Below are 13,243 nucleotides of genomic sequence, written 5' to 3' on the forward strand. Positions count from 1 at the left end.
GGTGCCAAACACATCAGCCCTCTGAGATTTTATCACTTTTGTGGTTTGTATTGCGTCCAACTGTACTTCTGGAAAGGGAACTTGTGGATAACACAGTAGCAGTATGTTCCATAAGATTCCAGAAGAAAGAAGACTAAATTCCATTTATGCGGTGTGGCAGGGGCCAGGCTAAGGGAAAGAGGTTTTCCCTGCTTGGTAAATTGTCCTTGCAGTGAAAGGGTAGCCCAGCCTGCACTGGAGTGTCATTTAATACTGGCTAGAGAAAGGTTAAGGAAAGTGTAGGTTTGTTTTTCCCACAAAAGTTGTGGTCACAACTAAATGAAGTAATCACAGTTGGAGAATTTAAAACAACTGTTTTTTCTCTAAAATGAGAGTAATAACCCTAGCCACTGGAAAATTGGGATTCTAAGGAAAACCTTTTCCTTTGGTATGATTAATTGCATAAGATAGTGTGGTCAATCAGAGACATATGTATTTAGACTCAAGCAATGATTTACAGGTGTAAAAGATCCAGTGGCTTTTTGGGCTACCTGGAGTTCCTACTGATCATTTTGCCTTTTAAAAAATTTTCTTCTAATTTTAAAAATAAAAGTCATAGATTTAATGCAACTGAAAACCACTGGTGGCAGCTCTTTAGGTTTTCAGCTTATGTTTTTAAAAGGGAATTTATATTTAAAATAATTAAATCGTTTAATGGTCACACTACATTTTCTCCTGGACAACAGCTGTAGTGCGGGGATAGAATCTTAACTTATGTTAAAATTGCTTGATAATTCAGAAATGGAAATGAAATTGTGAATTAATTTCTCCAGAAAATATTTGAGCTAGAATATAAGAAGGATGTTCATATATAATACTGTAAGTAACATGATGATTATTATATGCAGCTGGAAAGACCTACACAAATGATTATATACTACTTCTGTTGCTATAATTTAAAGTAAGGGGAAATATATTTAGTTTTATAACTATTGAATTCTTTTCAAAATGTATTTATTTCATCAATGAGAATTAGATGAAAGAGAATGAGTAAAAAGGGGAGCTGAATGCAAAGCTGTTCTGCATTCCTTAGGTTTCAAGGGTACTTACAGCTCTTGAGTGAAATTATTTGGTGAAATTGGGTCTGGACTGAAACAGCAATTGTTATCCCTTGTTCATTTGTTAAGTGTAATACCACTTCTGGAAATTAAAGGCAAGGTGCTGAAGGGACAGACAAGAAGAAAAAAATATGATTAAGCAATTTGAAATTGCCAATGTACCATGCAGCCATATGCATATCTCTATCTTAGTAAATAGAAAGGGATAGAGATATATGTTTATTCTTTTTATCATCTGGAAACATTCATTATAGTTACTGTCACTAATCCTTCACACTTCCAAAATCTGACAAGTTTGACATAGGAAAAAAATGGGGGAAATGTAGATGAAAGAGTTTTATCATTTTGAAAATTGTGTTATAAAAATTAAGGTGTCTATCCCCTCTAGGAATTCCTATGAGGGATCCTTCACAGTCTAAAGGAAGTGAAGTTTGACAGTGGTACAATTCAGTTTTGAATTTTTGCTCTTACTTTCTATATCCTAACCTTTTCCAGCTTATTTCTTGTTGATTGTTTTTGGAAAGTATGCAATGCTCTTTTAAGGGGAAAAAAATCTTCTAATGCACTTATTTACCTTCATTTATATGTGTTTGTTTCTGAAATGAAGAATCAAGCTTTGGTCATTCTGGAAGTCGTGTAGCATGCTCCAATGTGAAGTGACTGAGATCTTTTGTGACTTACAGAGGAGAAGGAAATGTTTTAAAAATTGGCTTATGCCAGTCTCCTTACTCCGAAATTCTCAATTTTCTTGTATTACAGGATAAATATAAATATCATCTCACCAAATTGTACCAGCATTGTCCTAAACATTTAAATTTTCTTTTATTTTTGGCCTTTAAAGTTAGAAAATTTTCTCCAGTTGCTGTACTTAGCTTTTTAGTTTTGTTTTCTTCTCACTTACCAGACTACTGGTATGATCTCTTTCACTGCAGTATGATTGCTGCTATGGTCACTTTTAGAGGAGATTGTGGGGAGGTTAGGATTCGGAGGAAACATGACAAAAAAGGGAAGAAAAAAAAACCTTCATTTGACCACATCTGGCTGCTTGTGTATTTAACCAGTTCTAGAATTAGAAAACCTTTCTGTACATTTTCTTCTATTTTTCTCACTTTTTTCCTTACATAATGAAATTAAAACTTTTGGAGCCCACAGTTGACATTTTTCAGAAAATTGAGTTATCAAGGCAGTAATTATTTCACGGGGAGATAAAACTCTCATAGCCCTAACTGTCAAATAGGGCCCTTTTCAGATTTTAATTACAAAATAAAATTAGTCTGCTCTTCCTCAGAATGGTTTGTGAGTGGTTAAACAGAGCTTTCCCCCAATACTGGTGGTCGTCAAACTCTGCTAATTAGCAATGCTGAGAAATTCCAGTTAACAAGGACATTCTCCAAGACTCTGCAGGTTCCCTGCCGTTTGCCTTCATTTCCATAAGAAGATTAAGAGAGGAGGGGAACACACTCAAATGCAGATGCAGAAAAGAAGCGTTTTTTAACAAGCATCATAATAGTAAGATGCTTGGCTAGTTCTCACCTAATTACTGCAAGTTAAACCTCTATTTGACACTAAGAAGAAAAAATAAGTCTACAGTCCCCTGTCTCCACAAAATTGTTAGTTGGTTTCAGATATAATACTTGAGGAGTGCTGAGGAGACTTTAGGAGAGAAAAATCAATGTGCAAGATTTTGAAATAAAATTGAGTTACACTTAACAGTTAAGGCCTTTTGGCTAGGGCCTATAATAGAACAAAATAAAATCAGAATATTCCAGGAGTCATGCATTTTTGTTACTAACTACTAATCTTGCTCTAAAAGTATGTAGCTTTTTGTTGCCCATGGAAGGGAAGTGTTACACTCCCTTTAGATTAAGCACTTTCAATTTTCGTAAATTGTGCCAATGGCAACATTTTAGATTCTCAGAGGATGAAGCATCCTGTTCCAAGTGTTTTTTGATTGTCTAGTAGTCAATGGTATATTGTTGTTAGTACTGTAGCTGTCTATTACAAACCTAAAACAGTGTTGCTTCTGTCATCTGTTGGAATCGTTATAGTTATTATATTTAGGGATCAGTGATGGTGCTGGATTGAAATAGAGTGGGCAGTGACCTGATTTTTTAAAATGCATATGTTCTAAAAAATCTAATGAGAAAATGTTCCTGCTATCACCATCTTCTTTAATCTTATTTTCATAGCACATTATTATGCATAATCGCCAGCCACAGTTAGTTTATTGTCTCGATAAGTACAGCAGGCTTAATTAAAATAAAGCTGTAAATAAATGCAACCAATGATAACACAATTGTAATGTAATTCCATAGCTTATTAATGTGATAAAAGCAATTAATAAAAGACCTAGCCAACCCCTTTAACCTCTTAAATACATTATTATAGAGTTCATGCACAAACACATGCATCTGAGAATGTGTAAAAGCTGTTATATATCCTCCCAAGGAAAAAAATTGTGCCTTGAGAGAAAGGCAACGAGATTTAAAAGATTTGTGTCTATAACCATCTGTTATTAGTATTTATTTTAACAAATATACACCACCCTTATCCACACCAATTCCCTGGTTGTTTCTTCAAACAATTATCCACAAGCTTTTTAAAGTTTTTAGAATAATGCTATTAAGCAGACCGATGCATACACAATCATAAAGTGAATGCTTGGTCTGCCCTTTGTGGCGTCTGGACAATCATAATTCATTCACATGTTGAATCTCATAATTTGTACCTATTTTTTCCCATGGTCTAACCTCCCACTTATCTCGAGGTTGTATGTATATTTCTAAGTTAGGCAAATTAAATCTGATTCTTATGATTTGGTTCCGCAGCTTATAAGATATGTTAACTTTTCTTTTGTTTAGATTATGTATAATTAGTCTGATCTTCCATCCCCCTCTTTTTTTTTTTTTACTTTAATTATTTTCAAACACCTTGTTTTAAAGGTAAAAGCAATAGTCTTGGAAAAGCGAATCTACCAGCAGGGGGCGCACCAGCCACATCCCTGAAACCAGCCGCGCTGAAAAGCCGGTGGCCGCCTTCTCTTCTCCAGATCTTCTCAACCTTTTCTCTTTCCTAATCTCCAGGTCCGTGTTTATCTTAATATTACACCTCGATTAAACAGAAAACAGTGCTGTATTTTGAAGAGCGCCGAATATGTATGCATTTTGAGAAACCCAATCTCACCCTTTCCGGGTTCCCAAGAACTAAAACAAGCCATAACTTGAGAGAAAAAGGAGAACCTTCGGGGGGCAGGAAGGTTGATTGGAAATAACTTAAGGAAAGTCTGCAGAATTCTTTTTTTTACAACTTTTCTGAGTTTCCAGTGGGTATATTTAGTGTGAGTTTGACAGTAACAGGCTAGGGAGGGCAGAGATTGGAGAAACTGGGGGTCGGGGGAGTGATTATGGGAAGAAGGTTAGTAAGGAACAAAACAATGCACCGTTTTGTAAAGATAATAAATGGAACGTGGCTGGTAGATACTATTCAGTACATTTTCTTAGGGTGAGTAAGGGTAGACCAGGGGAGGAGGGGGCGGAGAGAGTGTTACAGAAGAAAGAAAATAAGTAACCCTGATGGTTTAAGCCCTTTATAAAAAAGAAATGGCATCAGGTTTTTTTTTTTCTTTATTCCCCCCCACCCCACCCTTTGTAGTCAAGTGCATTTTAGCCACAAAGATCCCAACAAGAGAGTGGAAGGAAACTTAGACGAGGCTTTGTTTGACTCCGTGTAGCGACAACAAGAGAAACAAAACTACCTATTTGTAACGGACGTGCTGCCATTGCCCTCCGCATTGAGCGCCTACCTATTGAAATCTTTACGTCGGGACAATGGGAGAGCGGCTAAAATTACCCTCTTGGGTCCTGGGCGGGCAAGATTCCTGAGCCCCTACCCCCGCCCCCATCTCATCCTCCTCTAACCCGGGCCTTGCTGGGCTCCCCCTTCCCCAGTCCCGGCCGCCTTCTCCCAGTGTGCGCTGCCTGCACCTGTGCCTGGAGAGCATCGACCCCGCCTCCCAGGCCTTGAGCCCCTTTGCGGCGCAGCCCCAGCCTTGCGCGGCCTGGGCTTTGCGGCCACCACAATGGAAATCTACGGGGAAAATGCCAGGGCTGGTTCTGCTGGAGTCCTGGGAACTCTGCGTGGGAGGGAGTTTGTGACTGCGGCCCAAAAGCCACCTCCATACAGTGCCGTGGGATGCCAGGAAGTTGAAATCACCCTCCCCCATCGCCTGCACTTTTGAGCGCCCTTCCGTCTGTGTCTTTCCCCAGCCCCCATTTGAAACCCGCACGACCGAAACCGTTCTTTCGGGGAGGCATGGGATGGGAATGGGGAGTAGGGGGAGACAGTAGAAGCATCCCCTTTGCTACGGTTGAATGAAGACAGTCTAGTGGGAGATGTGGCTGGGGCTAAGAGGAAGAGCTGCAGTTTCCTGGGCCAAAGAGCTGAGTTGGACAGGGAGATGGCAGCTTACCAAGGCCTGCTGGTTCTCAGCTCTAGAGTCTGCCTTATGGTCCGAGCAGGATTTATTTTTAAGAACAGAGCAAGTTACGTGGAAGCAAGGAAGGTTTTGAGGACAGAGGTTTGGGTCTCCTAACTTCTAGTCGGGACTGTGAGAAGGGCGTGAGAGAGTGTTGGCACCTGTAAGGTAAGAGAGGAGAGCGGAAGAGCGCAGTACGGGAGCGGCACCAGAGGGGCTGGAGTTGGGGGGGAGTGCTGTGGATGAGCGGGAGAACAATGACACACCAACTCCTGCACTGGCTGTTTCCAGAAATACGAGTTGGACAGCCACCCTGAGCCACCCACTGTGCCCTGCCCCACCCCCGCACCTTAGCTGCTTCCCGCGTCCCATCCTCATTTAAGTACCCTGCACCAAAAAGTAAATCAATATTAAGTTTAAAGAAAAAAAAAACCCACGTAGTCTTAGTGCTGTTTACCCACTTCCTTCGAAAAGGCGTGTGGTGTGACCTGTTGCTGCGAGAGGGGATACAAAGGTTTCTCAGTGGCTGGCAGGCTGGCTCTGGGAGCCTCCTCCCCTCCTCGCCTGCCCCCTCCTCCCCCGGCCTCCCCCGCGCGGCCGGCGGCGCGGGAGGCCCCGCCCCCTTTCATGCAAAACCCGGTAGCGAGGCTGGGCTCGAGTGGAGGAGCCGCCGCGCGCTGATTGGTCGCTAGAAACCCATTTATTCCCTGACAGCCCCCGTCACATGGATGGTTGTCTATTAACTTGTTCAAAAAAGTATCAGGAGTTGTCAAGGCAGAGAAGAGAGTGTTTGCAAAAGGGGGAAAGTAGTTTGCTGCCTCTTTAAGACTAGGACTGAGAGAAAGAAGAGGAGAGAGAAAGAAAGGGAGAGAAGTTTGAGCCCCAGGCTTAAGCCTTTCCAAAAAATAATAATAACAATCATCGGCGGCGGCAGGATCGGCCAGAGGAGGAGGGAAGCGCTTTTTTTGATCCTGATTCCAGTTTGCCTCTCTCTTTTTTTCCCCCAAATTATTCTTCGCCTGATTTTCCTCGCGGAGCCCTGCGCTCCCGACACCCCCGCCCGCCTCCCCTCCTCCTCTCCCCCCGCCCGCGGGCCCCCCAAAGTCCCGGCCGGGCCGAGGGTCGGCGGCCGCCGGCGGGCCGGGCCCGCGCACAGCGCCCGCATGTACAACATGATGGAGACGGAGCTGAAGCCGCCGGGCCCGCAGCAAACTTCGGGGGGCGGCGGCGGCGGCGGCGGCAACTCCACCGCGGCGGCGGCCGGCGGCAACCAGAAGAACAGCCCGGACCGCGTCAAGCGGCCCATGAATGCCTTCATGGTGTGGTCCCGCGGGCAGCGGCGCAAGATGGCCCAGGAGAACCCCAAGATGCACAACTCGGAGATCAGCAAGCGCCTGGGCGCCGAGTGGAAACTTTTGTCGGAGACGGAGAAGCGGCCGTTCATCGACGAGGCTAAGCGGCTGCGAGCGCTGCACATGAAGGAGCACCCGGATTATAAATACCGGCCCCGGCGGAAAACCAAGACGCTCATGAAGAAGGATAAGTACACGCTGCCCGGCGGGCTGCTGGCCCCCGGCGGCAATAGCATGGCGAGCGGGGTCGGGGTGGGCGCCGGCCTGGGCGCGGGCGTGAACCAGCGCATGGACAGTTACGCGCACATGAACGGCTGGAGCAACGGCAGCTACAGCATGATGCAGGACCAGCTGGGCTACCCGCAGCACCCGGGCCTCAATGCGCACGGCGCAGCGCAGATGCAGCCCATGCACCGCTACGACGTGAGCGCCCTGCAGTACAACTCCATGACCAGCTCGCAGACCTACATGAACGGCTCGCCCACCTACAGCATGTCCTACTCGCAGCAGGGCACCCCCGGCATGGCTCTTGGCTCCATGGGTTCGGTGGTCAAGTCCGAGGCCAGCTCCAGCCCCCCTGTGGTTACCTCTTCCTCCCACTCCAGGGCGCCCTGCCAGGCCGGGGACCTCCGGGACATGATCAGCATGTATCTCCCCGGCGCCGAGGTGCCGGAACCCGCCGCCCCCAGCAGACTTCACATGTCCCAGCACTACCAGAGCGGCCCGGTGCCCGGCACGGCCATTAACGGCACACTGCCCCTCTCACACATGTGAGGGCCGGACAGCGAACTGGAGGGGGGAGAAATTTTCAAAGAAAAACGAGGGAAATGGGAGGGGTGCAAAAGAGGAGAGTAAGAAACAGCATGGAGAAAACCCGGTACGCTCAAAAAGAAAAAAGGAAAAAAAAAAAATCCCATCACCCACAGCAAATGACAGCTGCAAAAGAGAACACCAATCCCATCCACACTCACGCAAAAACCGCGATGCCGACAAGAAAACTTTTATGAGAGAGATCCTGGACTTCTTTTTGGGGGACTATTTTTGTACAGAGAAAACCAGGGGAGGGTGGGGAGGGCGGGGGAATGGACCTTGTATAGATCTGGAGGAAAGAAAGCTACGAAAAACTTTTTAAAAGTTCTAGTGGTACGGTAGGAGCTTTGCAGGAAGTTTGCAAAAGTCTTTACCAATAATATTTAGAGCTAGTCTCCAAGCGACGAAAAAAATGTTTTAATATTTGCAAGCAACTTTTGTACAGTATTTATCGAGATAAACATGGCAATCAAAATGTCCATTGTTTATAAGCTGAGAATTTGCCAATATTTTTCAAGGAGAGGCTTCTTGCTGAATTTTGATTCTGCAGCTGAAATTTAGGACAGTTGCAAACGTGGAAAGAAGAAAATTATTCAAATTTGGACATTTTAATTGTTTAAAAATTGTACAAAAGGAAAAAATTAGAATAAGTACTGGCGAACCATCTCTGTGGTCTTGTTTAAAAGGGCAAAAGTTTTAGATTGTACTAAATTTTATAACTTACTGTTAAAAGCAAAAATGGCCATGCAGGTTGACATCGTTGGTAATTTATAATAGCTTTTGTTCGATCCCAACTTTCCATTTTGTTCAGATAAAAAAAACCATGAAATTACTGTGTTTGAAATATTTTCTTATGGTTTGTAATATTTCTGTAAATTTATTGTGATATTTTAAGGTTTTCCCCCCTTTATTTTCCGTAGTTGTATTTTAAAAGATTCGGCTCTGTATTATTTGAATCAGTCTGCCGAGAATCCATGTATATATTTGAACTAATATCATCCTTATAACAGGTACATTTTCAACTTAAGTTTTTACTCCATTATGCACAGTTTGAGATAAATAAATTTTTGAAATATGGACACTGAAATTATTCTTGAGTCTTTCATTTATTTGGATAACACTGTGATTATACATAACTTTTCGGGGAATTATAATACTGTGCTCAGCCAAGAAAGCAAAATACCAAAAACCTTGGTATTACTAGTCCAGCATCATGTGCTAATGTTAACTGCAAAAAAGAAACGGCTGGATGATTAATAAGTACTGGAAAAATTGAAATTTCTGTCATTTCTAAAATAGAAACTAGAGAAATATATTGTAAATCCGCCCCCTCCTTTTCTAAGCAGCATGAATAAGCATGATGGGGACCTATACTTAAAACTGATTTATGCCACTTGTTGCCAGAAAGGATTCAATTCTGAAATTTTTCATGTAGTTTAGCAGATGGGGTATTGAGCCAAATCAGAACCAGGTTGGCTGGTTTTGTTTTCATTTTCTTCACAGCACAATGGCCCTTTGAAACCTGGCTATAGAGAAAAATGATGCTTCTTGTATCAGAATAATTGCAAACTAGACATGCAAAGTGTTCATCTGCTGGGTGGGTGTTTGGATTACTCTGGCCCTGCTATTGTCTGAGAGGAAACAAGTGGTTTGCTTTCTTTGTTCCTTGACTTCATAAACTTTCTCCTCTACATTTTCCTGTTCGGGGAGAGGGAAAGAAAAGAACATCTTGCAAAACTCCCCGGCTTATCATAAACATAGTTTTTTTTATTATTTATTTTCTTTTTTCCCTTCTCTCTCCCTCTCTCCCTGAATTCCATTTCTTAAATTGGCAGCGCGGGTCCAAGCCTGTAGCCCCAAATCGGATAATCTCTGCAGCTGATAACAAGCAAAAGAGAAGCCAGGCAACAGCCATATTAAAGAAGAAAACAATCAACTCTGAGGTAGATATTTTACTTTGTCCGGTCTAATCACATTTGGAGATGATTATGCTTTTGATCTGTTAACAATGTTTTACTACTGTAGTAGGGAAGTGGGGGAGGGGAAAGGGGTGGGGAAACAAGATTGGATTTGTTGTGTGGTGTTTTTTTTTTTTTTTTTTTTTTTGCCCTAGGAAAGGTAAAGAAAGGCTATAGTTGTCCTCAGTGGGAGTGGAAAAGTTGAGACATCGCCATGGTCTTTGAATTAGCGATGCTTCTGCATCACCACCCACCCTTGCTTTGGGGCAGCCGGATAATCTGTTACCTAGTCAGGGACTTTTCTACTTTATTTACTACTTGATTCGCTCATCTTCCCCCACCCACGGGGACCAGGAACCAACAGTCGGGCACTTTTAAGAGCACGGGTTTGCTTCCCACAATTTCAAGAGCTTGTGTCAACTTGCTACAACTTTGGAGAAGTTGGAATCCGGCAGCGTCTTCCACCCTTGAGTAAAGTACCCGCTGCAGCCACTAAGTTAGCTCATCCCATTGGTTTGCATCTTCTCATTTCCAAGAAAGTATTTCTTTCTCATGGTGTTGCTAATGTTAGTTCTGGGCTGAACTGAGGATATCTCATATTTTCTGTACTTTCTATTTTTTTCTAGATTGCTTTGTTTTAGATATGTACTGGTTTTTATTTATTACTTTTTTAATCCTCATTTTTAGGATACCATTGTACTGGGAAGGGACAATTATTATTCCAGTTCCCAATTCTAAGCAAGGCATTTTCCCCCCTAATTAATGCAGAGACTCTAAAAGAATTTCCCCTAGCCTGGCCAGCCATTGTAATGCATATACGGATTATTCACGTGGTAATGAGCACATTCGCCAGTTCTTGCTCACACATACGAATAAAAGAAACTTTGAATAAAGATCCAAATGATCATCCTGGGGGAGTGGGGAGGATATTCCCGGAATTTGAGGCAGTCAACTATATAGATTATATATTTTTTGAAAATAGAAATATATTAGAAATATGTATAGAGGTTTACAGTAATTGCACTGCACTCACCTCTCATTTTTTTTAAAAAAAGCCCACAGGGTCAGCAACTTTCTGGCAAAATGGTCAGGTTCAAATATTTAGCAAAAGGAAAGGGAGCACAATATTTTGGGAAGTAGAACTAGCTTTGAATAATTGTCACTATCTGCATAAAACAAGAGAACTCCCGTTCCCCCTTCTATCCCTTCATATCTCTAAGCCAAATAGTTGAAAAATGAAAGTCAAAATATTTTGTTTGCAAATATAAATGCTTTTGATAACTACATCTGAGGGAAATGATATATATCTTGTACGATCATTCATTTGATTAAATTAAATGGTTACCTGAGATACGTAATTTCATGGCTAGATTAATATCGAACATATAATATTTTAATAATAATGTGATTTTCAAGGACAGTAAACCCATGAACTTGCCCAGAGATGGTTATCTCATGGTGCTGAAGATAGTTGTTGTTTAGTTCTTTTCCTCGGGATATTATTCTGCTCAATGAAACCACTCAATTTCCAGTCAAATAGGGTGAATTTAAATGTTTTGTTAACTATATACACAGAATAGAAATGTGCAAGAGGATGAGAGTATAGTCTGTTCTTTCTGCAATTTTTTTCTCTCCCCAAACCACCCAACCCCCCCTCCACATACTTTAAATAAAGAGCGTTAAAATATTTTGCTGAGCTGTAGTAGATTAGCAAGGTTTCTTGCCAATGCTGGGAAGCTGGTATTACAGACCATCCCAGGGGAAAATGGCTCACATTAACCACTAAATGAATATTTGACAAGGGCTCATTCGGAGGTATTATTACTATAAACGTGTCCCTACTGGACTTTTCAAGGGTCAAAGAGCAATGCTTCAATTAATTATTTAGACTGCTAGTAGATTTGGTGGTAATAGCTGTACTTATTTCTAGAAATCGACACATTCTTACAGTAGGAAAATCTCAGGAGAATCTTCTCCATCAGCAATACCTTGGATTGAAATACACATGGAGCCCTGGCATTCTAAAGCTGACTTTTTCATAAAACCTTTCCCTGGGCTGGTGGGGGGTGGGGGGCACAGAATTATAGTCTCTTTTTCTGTTTCACTGGCTGTTTTTTTTTTTTTTTTTTTTGGTTTAAAAGAAAAAAAACAGAATACAGTAATTTATCTTAATATCCACATCATGTGTGGCAAGGTCTTTTAGGGATTTGCAATATGGGGCAAAAGGGGAGGGTGCTCATTTACAACCTTTGCCTTTTCTAAGTAGAGATGTCACAGGATTTCAGAGACTCAGAGAGGCCCTGAATTTAGACAGGATACACATTCCTGTTTGCCAATAAAATGCAAGTTTGAAAGTGGAAGGTTCCATAAGCTGAGTACCCTTAGTTCTAGTAGTCTCGAGTAAATTGGGGTACAAAGTAGTTCCTCCTTCTCTCCCCACCTATTGGTCTGAACACTGCAAGGTGCAGTAGGGGGGCCAGTGTTCCATTTCTGCCGTGTCATAGGTTCCTCCGTGGCCCTAGGTAAAATGGTAAGGGAATGATTTTGAGGGTAAGATTCCTTGACAATAATATAAATCGAATGAATAAGAGATAAGCTGCAAGGGTGGGGGGGGGGGTGGCGGTGGGAACAGTAATTACAAACCCAATTCATTCAGCTTTTCAGAACTTTTGTTGTGGGAGCTCCATTGACGGGTTTTGAGCTGCCAGTTTTCTCACATTAAAAAGAACTGATCAGCGCCTCAGGGGGACAAGAAATACCGCTTAACTGCATAGTGATGGGGTCTTCATTTAGAACCATTACAAGATGAAAATTAAACAGTGCCTTTGTGTGCATGAGGTTTACTTTTCAACTGCTAACAGTTTATAGCTAACTGCTCTGAGATTGAAGTTTGACTATGGTTTGATCGCCTGCTGATTGACACTGCTTATTTATTTATTTATTTATTTATTTATTTATTTATCTGTTATAATTAAGAGAACTTTTCATCACCCCACCCCAGTTTCATTTACTGATCTTGGAGAATTTTGAAAAACAGATCCTCATATTTTTCTTTGTGGAAGGAGTTTCCTTTGCCATGAGCTTTAGCAGAGACTTCAGTTCACATTCCCCAACGGACAACCCCCACCCCACACACCCACATTACTTCCTTAAAATAATTTGCATCTCATTCTCTGTTTTTTTCTGCTGCATTTTCTTGCTCTCCAAGCTAAAGTTGCTTTTCGGGCAGCAAGTAGGGTTGGAGATAGGGGTTAATTTATTTTTTTGCTTTGCTTTCTTTTTTTGACCTAAATTGGAAGAGGGCTGGATGGATTTCCTAAGGACTTCACCTATGAGGTGAATCCCTCAAAGAAGGAAGAAGGGGGAGAAACTCTGACCTTTACTGTGAAAATATGGATACAGTCCAAAAGGACATAGTTTCCAGAGTTCTAGAGTAAGAAAAGCTGTGGAAGGAGCTTCCCAAAGACAGCAAAGTTGCCCAAACCAGATAATTAGTTTAGTGTCTTTCATAGTTATTTTCTATTAAAACTTTTCTGGAAACCCGACATCTGT

The 13,243-nt window shown here is 42.1% G+C and overlaps 1 protein-coding gene across 1 annotated transcript; it reads left to right on the forward strand.

The window, feature by feature from the left end:
- The first annotated feature begins 4,748 nt into the window (after positions 1–4,748).
- Positions 4,749–8,820, forward strand: SOX2 (SRY-box transcription factor 2). The gene has a single exon (XM_031009512.3). It carries the CDS (start codon positions 6,735–6,737, stop codon positions 7,695–7,697), a length of 963 nt encoding a protein of 320 aa, XP_030865372.1. The 5' UTR covers positions 4,749–6,734; the 3' UTR covers positions 7,698–8,820.
- Positions 8,821–13,243: the final 4,423 nt, after the last annotated feature.

This window comes from Gorilla gorilla, chromosome 2, assembly GCF_029281585.2.
Source record: "Gorilla gorilla gorilla isolate KB3781 chromosome 2, NHGRI_mGorGor1-v2.1_pri, whole genome shotgun sequence".
NCBI classification, from domain to species: Eukaryota; Metazoa; Chordata; class Mammalia; order Primates; family Hominidae; genus Gorilla; species Gorilla gorilla.